The sequence below is a fragment of the Bidens hawaiensis genome, unplaced genomic scaffold, assembly GCF_021521415.1.
Source record: "Bidens hawaiensis isolate Kalapana, Puna unplaced genomic scaffold, B.hawaiensis_p1.1 tig00022517_1, whole genome shotgun sequence".
In the NCBI taxonomy this organism is placed as follows: Eukaryota; Viridiplantae; Streptophyta; class Magnoliopsida; order Asterales; family Asteraceae; genus Bidens; species Bidens hawaiensis.
In genome coordinates, this window is record NW_027493509.1 from 126,503 (window position 1) to 136,025 (window position 9,523).

General features: G+C 40.5%; 1 protein-coding gene across 1 annotated transcript; it reads left to right on the forward strand.

Annotated features, from left to right (window-relative positions):
* Window positions 1-5,769: 5,769 nt before the first annotated feature.
* On the forward strand, window positions 5,770-9,316 carry LOC143565746 (uncharacterized). The gene is made up of 6 exons (XM_077052620.1): window positions 5,770-5,785; window positions 6,219-6,334; window positions 6,960-7,419; window positions 7,496-7,564; window positions 8,273-8,383; window positions 9,109-9,316. The coding sequence occupies exons 2-6, from the start codon at window positions 6,239-6,241 to the stop codon at window positions 9,312-9,314; spliced, it is 942 nt and encodes a 313-aa protein (XP_076908735.1). The 5' UTR covers window positions 5,770-5,785; window positions 6,219-6,238; the 3' UTR covers window positions 9,315-9,316.
* The last annotated feature ends 207 nt before the right edge of the window (window positions 9,317-9,523 follow it).

Here is a 9,523-nt window from a genome sequence, read left to right on the forward strand (position 1 = left end):
CACTTGTGACCCTCATATTCAATAACGGAAATTTCGGGCGCTTCGTCTTCCGGTTTCCATGTTGACATGGCAAAAGGGATGACATCCTTCCGAATCCAAAAGAACTTGGATTTCCATCCATGAATACTCCGGATCCATTCGAAACCAATCGGACCCTTTCCAGTGGTAGCAAAACCATATCACCCATCACGATATGTCATTTTGTAGAAAATGGCAAACATGTTAATAGAGGGTTCATAATTGTGGGATTGGCAACAGAATTCAAAGTGACGAATTCGCAGCATCCCGAATGGGTGGATTTGAGATAAATGGAACCCATACTTTTGTAATATAGACCGAACAAACTTCGTCACGGGCAACCGGAAATTACCCGTAGTGAAGTGGTCTAGGTATACGGCCATCTTCTTCGGTGGCGGTGCCGTTGCAATGGCCCCTGGGGTAGGGCGTTCAGCCTCCCACTCCGGGGGAAAGCCGTACACATTTTTAACATCCTCGAAGTCTTTCTCTTTAATATCACATCCAACTTCACTAATAGTGAGAGAATTCCTTTTCTGAGCAGGCATTAGAATCGAATACAAATAATGGATAGAAGAAACAAAAGTTTTCTGATGTGAGTAGGGGAAAGAATATGTAAGTGATAAGAATGAATTGGAGACATCAAGACCTATTTATACTCATCGCAATTAATGCGACCGTTTGACTAACGGAGGAAAGAGAAAATAAGGGCCATGGGATGATTGACACGTCAGGCGGGAGATTCGAAAAAGTGGTTACAGACTGTCAAACAAACGTCTTGTCAGCCCCCGCCTAAAATCTTCTCTCCGCCACGTCACCAGTACTATCCATTCAACTTGCACAAATCCAAAATTTGAAGAAAGATATTTCGCAAAGATTCCTTTCATTAATATCCAAAATGGTGATTACAAAAACATGAAAAGAAAATTACAAGTTTGAGTTTTAACACCTACATCTATCCTATGGATTCTAAGGCGCCGTGTCTTCCGGAGCATTCTGGACCGCATCATCCTCCTTGTCATCACCCGACTGGTCATCATCAGACTTTTCATCGGATTCATCTTCAATATATATCCGTAACTGCTTCACTCCATCTTCAGACGAGGCAAATTCTGGAAGCATATGTTGCAGCGGAAGGATCAAATTATCATATTCTTGGACCCGCATGTCAAGTTCTTGCTCCGCGTCAAGTCCGTAAAGAGGATGGCTCTCAACAGGTTGTCCGGACTGAGCAAAGGTCAACCCTTCGTTAAAACCTTTCACCCGGCCAACCCCTCCAGAAGCAGTCATCAAGTTTACAAAACAATCAGTGAGTTCCGTACTTCTCTTAACATGACGGATGACCTATAGATGACGCTCGTTAAAACGTCATAAAAAGAAGTAGACAAAGAAGTTAAGCAATATCCAAGGGAAAACTTACCGAGTCAAGACCACGGTTGAGGAAATATCGCCTCTCCTGCTCAGCGCGCTCTGCCCTGCCACGAAGTTCTTGCAATGCAGCGGAGGCGCAGTCACCAGCTTCAGTATGAGATTGGAAAAGAGAGTCGTATGTGGACTGCATTTCGACAATAGTCTTGTCTTTCATCTCAGACTGTTCTTCTTGCAATCGCAAAGCTTCCTCGAGTTCTTGAATCCGGGCGTTTTGTTGAGACACTTCATCCTGTGCCTTCACCAATTCATCACTTTTTCTTTGAGTTTCTGCTCGGGAAGCTTCAAGGGTGGCATTGGATCTTTCACAAGCTTCCTTCCACCGCTTAACAGCATCAGCATTCCGCTCCTTTTCTTTCTGGAGTGCAGCCTCGGCGTCAGATTGTTTCCACCTAGCTGCACTCGCTGCCTTACGGTGTTTCTCAACTTCTTTTTTCGCAGCTTTCATTTCATCGGAAGCAGCACCAAGCTTACCGCCCATTGTCCGCCACTCCCGTAAGATTTCCTGACTACAGGCTAGACTGTTAGTCAAGGAAACAGCTAAGTCAGAATGGAGTTCATCGCGGGAACGGGTCAGCTGATATGCTTTCTTAGCCGGCGGCATGCAGTGTTCAACAAAACTCAAACAGGTCTTGGAAGAAGAAACCCAAGATCCATTGACGATGTCCCAGGGCGGGACGAACAAGTCATAGTCCCCTCCCAATTGCACTCTCCCAAAGAATTGAGAACTTGTGGGCCCGATGCGAACGGGAGAGGAGGTAGACTGTTGTGGACCACCTTGAGACGAACCTCCACCAACTTCATGGGCAGAAGGCTCAAAGAAAAAATCACCTCCCTCGCCCGTTGAAAAAAAGGAGGAAGAAGTGTAAAATTGGGGAGGAGGTTGCACAAAAGCTTCATTAGTCCTAAAGCCTTCCGCAGTGGCTTTAGGATTCTCCTGCTGTGGACCGGTGGCTTCAACCTTTTGGAACAAATGGTCCAACGACCCAGAAGTTATCGATTGAACGTTAGACCCTTCCTCGACCCTCTCAATAGGAGGGGTAATTGGTTTTTCCGTCTTCTTATCCGGAGGAGGTGATGGTTGTTTCCCAACAGTCGGAGTCAGCTTAGACAGCTTACCAACCACCGGGCGTTCAGCAATGGACGGATCTACATAACAAAAACATAAGTTAAATCTCATTGTCATGAGCAACAAAAGTTAAAAAGAGAAATACTCACATTTCACTCCTCCCAAACGATCCGCAAGGTTGGGTGGTAGTGGTTTCCTCGGACGGTGCGTCCGGTGTTTCTTGGTTTTTGGTTCCTTCCCGACATCCGTAGCAACTGTGCCCGCGTCACTTGCCTGGGATGCACGAGGGATCTCTTCCGGTAAAGCTCTGCAAACAAGTGAGAGACAGATGAAACTTCAGGAGTATCATCTGAGCTTCCTTCCTCAAGGACGGCAGAATCGTCACTTAAAGTAACGATTATCCCATCGGAAGTTAGCGCGTTAAGAGGTGGAGGATTCAGGATGTACGCACCTGTTTCAAAGATAGCTTCCGAGACAACTGGTTCGGCACGCACTTTAACCGGAAAGAGGAAATATTGGGCAGTCTTCTCTAATATGGGCGTATGCTTCACATCACGAATAGTTTTACTCACGCAGCCCTTGTCATCCTCTAGAGCGTTCAACATCGAGCCAAAACCTGAAAACAAATGGCAAACGTCACCAACAAAGCCTCAAAACATAAAAAAGGTGGAAAAAACAAAAACAGTAAGACTTACGGCCGTTTAATTCAACGAAAACGGGCTCCATGAAAGGTGAAGACCACAACAGGCTCATTCCCGCCCATACAAGGGCCTCATCGGGAAGTGTTCGCATCGGAGTGGGTGATGCGGTCAACTTGTGGAGCCAGTCACGCTTCTCGTGAGCAGCTGGAGTAATATCAATAAGGGCGTCGTTAGGAGAACGACGAGTCATTGCCTCAGGCACCACATTCTCAGAGACCCGGAAGAATTTTTTCTTCCAATCCTTGGAAATTTCTTCGGTCATATTGCCAATAATTCTATCCGGCAAACTGTGGCAAGTATACCATCCGTTCTGATTCGCCATCTTGTAAAATACAGCGAACCGATCCAACCTGGGAAATAAGTCGTGTGCCATGCACACGAACTCGAAATGTCGAATTCGCATGACAGCACGTGGGTGAAGTTGGGACAAATGAATCCCAAACGCCTTAATCACCCGTTGGAAGAACTTTGTGACGGGAAGACGGAAGTGTCCGCATCGGAGTGGGTGATGCGGTCAACTTGTGGAACCAGTCACGCTTCTCGTGAGCAGCTGGAGTAATATCAATAAGGGCGTCGTTAGGAGAACGACGAGTCATTGCCTCAGGCACCACATCCTCAGAGACCCAGAAGGATTTTTTTTTCCAATCCTTGGAAATTTCTTCGGTCATATTGCCAATAATTCTGTCCGGCAAACTGTGGTAAGTATACCATCCGTTCCGATTCGCCATCTTGTAAAATACAGCGAACCGATCCAACCGGGGAACTAAGTCGTGTGCCATGCACATGAACTCGAAATGTCGAATTCGCATGACAGCATGCGGGTGAAGTTGGGACAAATGAATCCCAAACGCCTTAATCACCCGTTGGAAGAACTTTGTGACGGGAAGGCGGAAGTTCCCATGCTCAAAGTAATCGGCATAGCTGGCTATAGAACCAGTAGAAAGGAACTCCGGTCCCCACTCCGGTGGAATACCATAAGTCGTAATAAGTTTCTGGTATTCCCCTTGGTCCCAACAGACTTCTATCTCATCGACCTCAGATTGGGCAGGCGCCATTGAAAACACTTGGTAAAAATGTTTGGATTAGTTCAAAGGAATCAAAAAGAAAGATTGAAAGGTAGAAGAAAGAAAACAAGTTCGTAATCAAGATTCAAAGGCGATAAAACTTCTAAAAGAAGTTAACTCTCTCTATTTATACTCACCGCAATTAATGCGATGGGATATGAACGGTAGAGAGAGAAAAAACCGTCCAGTAACAGATCGCCACGTCACGCGGGAAATTCGAAAAAGAGAAAAAGTTGCACAGTCGGGTACAATAACAGCCGTCAAAAACGTCCCGACACCTGCACACGCGCCTGCGAGTGGTCAACTTGTCCTTTTTTCATGATTATCCACAAACAACAAAAGATATTTCTCACCAACCTGAAAAGTCAAAAACCCCCAAATCCACATTAAGTCCAGAATTTCACCCGCATAAAATACTTCACACGGAAGAAACACTGGACTGGGGGACTTATAGAGGTAGGGTACCAAAAAGACTTAAATACCCTTAAGGACTACCCGCGGGTCACTCAGAAATCCCTCATAAGACACCCGCGGGGCACACAAGTCATCCGCATAATCATTTGAGGAAGAAAAACTCTCATAGCACATGCGGAAGCATCATAGCACCCTCAGAAGTCATCCGCAAGAAGGAATAACCTTCCGCGTAAATGACCACGAGGTAATGCTCTGGGACAGCTGTCAATAACCAATTACCAAGATGCTTTCTTGGGAAATACGTGATCTTTTGTCCAATCAGCTAGTGACACCTGGCAAGGTCGTTATAACCGTGCACATGTCCAATATTCTCACATTAACAAATGGAAAGAGGACGCGTGTCTAGGTTGCTATACATGCACATGCAACGTATAAGCTAAACCTATCACACAAGGACACATGTCCAGACGGTTATGCAGGCATCTTCCTAAGGGACAGCTGGCCCAATCACCTTCCCATACCCTTCGGCTATAAATACCCTCTCGATCATCATGAGGTATTCATTCACAATCTCCATACTCTCACAATTTACTTAAGTACTTTACTTTCTCATCAAGAATTGTACTTATTCTCACGCCGGAGGGTGGTTACGGGAAGATCCCCCACCTCATCCTTCCCGTAACGAGCTCACGGTGTTCTGTTTTGCAGGATTCACATCACTAGACTTTGGGAGTTGTGTTCATATCGTATTGACAGTTAACCGTATCCTACCCTGTGGACTAATTGGATCTAGGACCCATTACTGGGGAGTAGATCCGTGTTTCTTCAATAACCGATCGATACTGAACGAATTCTCGTTGACTCTGTGATTAGTATTCCAACACATGCACAAGTAAGCAAATGAAACATTAGACGGTGTAGAAGACACGTAAGCTTGAAAGAAACAGAAAAAGAAAAAGAAAGCCTAAACCATGGTTAACTCCGTATGTACGTCTTTGATCCCCCCACTCAAACTCAAACTTAAACTCTTCCTCTAGGGTTTGTCTTCTCTTCTCTTCTCTTCTCTTCGTTCGTTTTAGGGTTTCTGTTGGTAAGTATAATAATTATATTACTCGAATCAATTCATCATCCTTTAAAATTTCATGTTTCTTATTCCGATCATCATCGCTATTTGACCTTATTTTCTTGGTATCAAATCTTACGCTTTTTCTTACAATTATGTGTTTTTTGTTGATTATTTTTTGCAAATGTTCTGTTTTTCAACTTTTATTATCTTTTTTATGTTATAAAAATAAAGAAGAATCGATTATGTGTAGTCAAAGATGAACTTTCTGTTTTCGTGTTGTAGAAGTTGCTAGGCGCTTGTTGGGCGGCAGGGTAGGGTAGGGAGTTAGGGACCGGTGATTAATCGGATTGGAATTTATATGCAATTTCTTTAATATACATATTTGACCGGTTTTGACCATGGTGATATGACAGAATTAATCTTTTAACGGAAACAATTGTCGTGTTCGCAGGTTTACGTAGCGGTGTCTTTGTTCTGATATATGGATTCGATGGATCTTAAAGGGATTGCATGGGTCGGTCATATATACCAAAAGTTTGAAGCAATGTGTTTGGAGGTTGAAGAAGCTATGTCTCAGGTATAATATCGTTCTTACTTTCAACTTATATAATTGGACCCGTGTTTTGGAAAAGGGCGGTTGGGGATTATTGCCCTCGCCTTATTTATGTGAATGGTGTATAAGTTTGCATTTGGAAATGATTTGTTTAGGTTGCATCACTTGGTTTTTAGTGCTTGGATATACAATTCCTCCTTTTGGTTATCTGAATGTTTAATCGTCAAATTATCAGTTTTTGTTATTTATTTTCATGCCTACTGTAACAAAATTAATAATTTAAGGGTAAAATTTGGTAAACTTTTGCACATTCGTAACATAATTTGGACGTTTTTATTCTTTTGATTTCTTAATGTTTGACATGTTTAGTCTTTTTTTTAAGTTTTTAACCTAATTTGGACAAAAGTTTGAAGCAATGTGTATTGGAAGTCACGTGACTCGGTTTTTGGTGTTTGGATATACGACTTCTCCTTTTGGTTATCTGAATGTTTAATAGGTCAAATTTTCAGTTTTGGTTAATCACTTTCATATACCAACTGCAACACTGTTGCAAAACTAATCATTTAATATGGGAAAAATTTGGACATTTTATTCTTTTGATTCCTTAAATATGGATATTTTAACCCAATTTGGACATTTTTAACTTCAGGAAACAGCTAAATATGTCGAAAATCAAGTGCAGACAGTCGGTGCAGGTATGAAAAGATTCTGTTCTGATGTCATGCAGGATTTGCTTCCACCATCCTCAAAGGATCTTTCTAGAGTTGCCGGTGCTGAGTTGTCACTTAACCCTTATCTTGAATTTGGAATTCACAAAAAACCGATATCAAGCATTAAGGAAGATGATGCTACTAAGATCAACCCTGTTCGTGTCAAGGGTATTTCCGAAAATAATTCAAACTCCAAGGATGATCTTTGGGAAGACTGGTCTGCTGCATCTTTTAATTGGGAAATAAGTGATAAAGATGAAGAAAATAATTCTGACCGGATGGGCACAAAAGCGTTAAATGAAAAACCGAGCATGACTTTGTTTCCTAAGTCGCGTGCGAAGATAGTGAAAAGATCTAGACGTGTGTCTTCTAGTAATATTGTAAGGGCTGAACGCATAGGTAATTCTTTGTGAATACCTGTTCTCATATTTAAATATATAAATATTTTTCATGTTATCGGTTGTGGACTTCGCAGGTACATGTGAAAGTAGTGGTTCTAATACATCAACTGCCCAGTCTATTGGTGGAGTTGTCTCTCAAACAGGTAATGTGTATTAACTCACGATTTTCAATTAATGTGTTTTACATTGATTGAAAACCATAAAGGCAAATAGTGTTACCAATTCTGATAATACCGATATCGGTTCCAAAGTTCAGTTGGAATCGATTCGTTTCGGCACGTAGCAGCAGCAGTCCATCAATCGTATAGCTTACAATACCAAAAAAAACACTCTATTTTGACTGCAATTCTGTTTTCATCAAAATTTCTATTGGAATGTAGAAAAATAGTTTTGACACAACTGTGAAAACCATAAAGACGAATACTAGTACTAGTTCTGACAATACCAATACACGTACATACCGTTATGATTTTAGGTTGGAATCGTGTTGTTTTCATCACAGTACCGGCACTCGTATAGCTTACGCTACCAAAAAAATGCTCTGTTTCCAATACAAACTCTGTTTTCACAAATTTTGCACCGGAATGCCAAGTTAAAAAGGTTAAAAACAACTTCGTTTTCAACTTTTTAAAAAGTTAACGGACAAGTTATTAGAGGAAAATCAAATTGAATCATAAATAACTGAGTTAAGGGCGTACATTAGGGGTAAAAATAAACTTAAATTGAAAAACTAAACACTATTCACAGTACCGACATATGAAATTAATATCAGATATCAGATTGTACCATGAATGCTTCTGGTAGTATAATTTTAATTTCTAATTTTGTTTAGTTTGCCTTTTTGATTGCAGATTTATGTGAAAATAATGCACGTGCGTGTCTTTCTTCAGTAAGTTCACATGTTAGTGATAATACTAAGTGTGATCAATCTGTTGGTGATGAGGTTTTCAGGCCTCTTACAGGTAATGAAATTACGCAAATTCATTTTGTTTGAAGTTTCTTATTACTTAACTTTTTGTGATGTTCATGTATGGTCTATAACCGATTTAATCGGATAAGAGAACCAAATTGTGAATTTGGTTTTTGGTTCGGTTTTCAATCACGAACTGTGAATTTGGTTTTAGATTTCACATATGTTGCTTATTCAGATAACTGAACGAATTTCATCGAATAAACCGAATAATAATTGGCTTAATCGGACAACCGAACCGAATTGTGAATTTAGTTTTTGGTTCAGTTCCTAGTCTTATTTGAATTGTGAATTCGGTTGTGGGTTTGGTTATCTGTTTCACAAATCTTTGCTTATTCGGATAATCGTACAGAATTTAATCGAATAAACCAAATAATAAAAGGTAACCAAATAATAAAAGGTTTAATCGGATAATGGAACCGAGTAAATCGGTTGAATTTGGTTCATTGGTTAGACACATATATGGTTCAGATCAGTTGGTTTTCGGTTAGGAACTACTAGGAAATTCTGTTATGGTGAATACGTACTGACGTACATACCTGCAGAATTATTTATTTGTAAAATGTTATTAATAAGTATCTTGGTTCTTTATTGTTAACGTCTTTGGCTCATTCATTTTGTTTAATTATGTTTCTTTATGGCCTGTTACAAATTTATTTTTAATGTTTCTTTATGGCCTGTTACAAATTTATTTTTAATGTTATTTATACTATATAGGACGTTCAGCAGATTGCGATACAGATTTAGTTGAGGAAACTAAAAGTGATGCTAATGTGCAAATCATGGAACCTATCGGGCATGAATCTGATTCAGAATTTGAGGAAACGTGTGTTTTAGTGGATGGAAGTGATTTTTGTATTGACAACCATAAGCAAGAAATAAGGTCATACAAGGTATTTATTTTTCCCTTTTCTTTAATTTAATTTAATTTTTTCTGAGCATGTGTGAAGGCCTAGAGGTGACAGTTTTGAACTGTTACTAAAAGTGGATCGTTAGGTTTGATTGCTTAGTGGGTCAAACGAGTAAAATACCAAATAGCTTAAAAGGAAACCCCCAAAATCATTTTATTCAAATAGTCAGATTATTAATAAAACAAATTTATTTTATTGTATTAGACACTAATTATTTGTAA

What these genes read in the sequence shown, in the direction of transcription:
- LOC143565746 (XM_077052620.1), top strand. Translation starts at nt 6,239, where the DNA reads ATGGATTCGATGGATCTTAAAGGGATTGCATGGGTCGGTCATATATAC. An exon ending in TGGAGTTGTCTCTCAAACAG is followed by an intron (nt 7,565 to 8,272) that starts GTAATGTGTATT and finishes TTTTGATTGCAG; the next exon opens with ATTTATGTGAAAATAATGCA. An exon ending in GGTTTTCAGGCCTCTTACAG is followed by an intron (nt 8,384 to 9,108) that starts GTAATGAAATTA and finishes TATACTATATAG; the next exon opens with GACGTTCAGCAGATTGCGAT.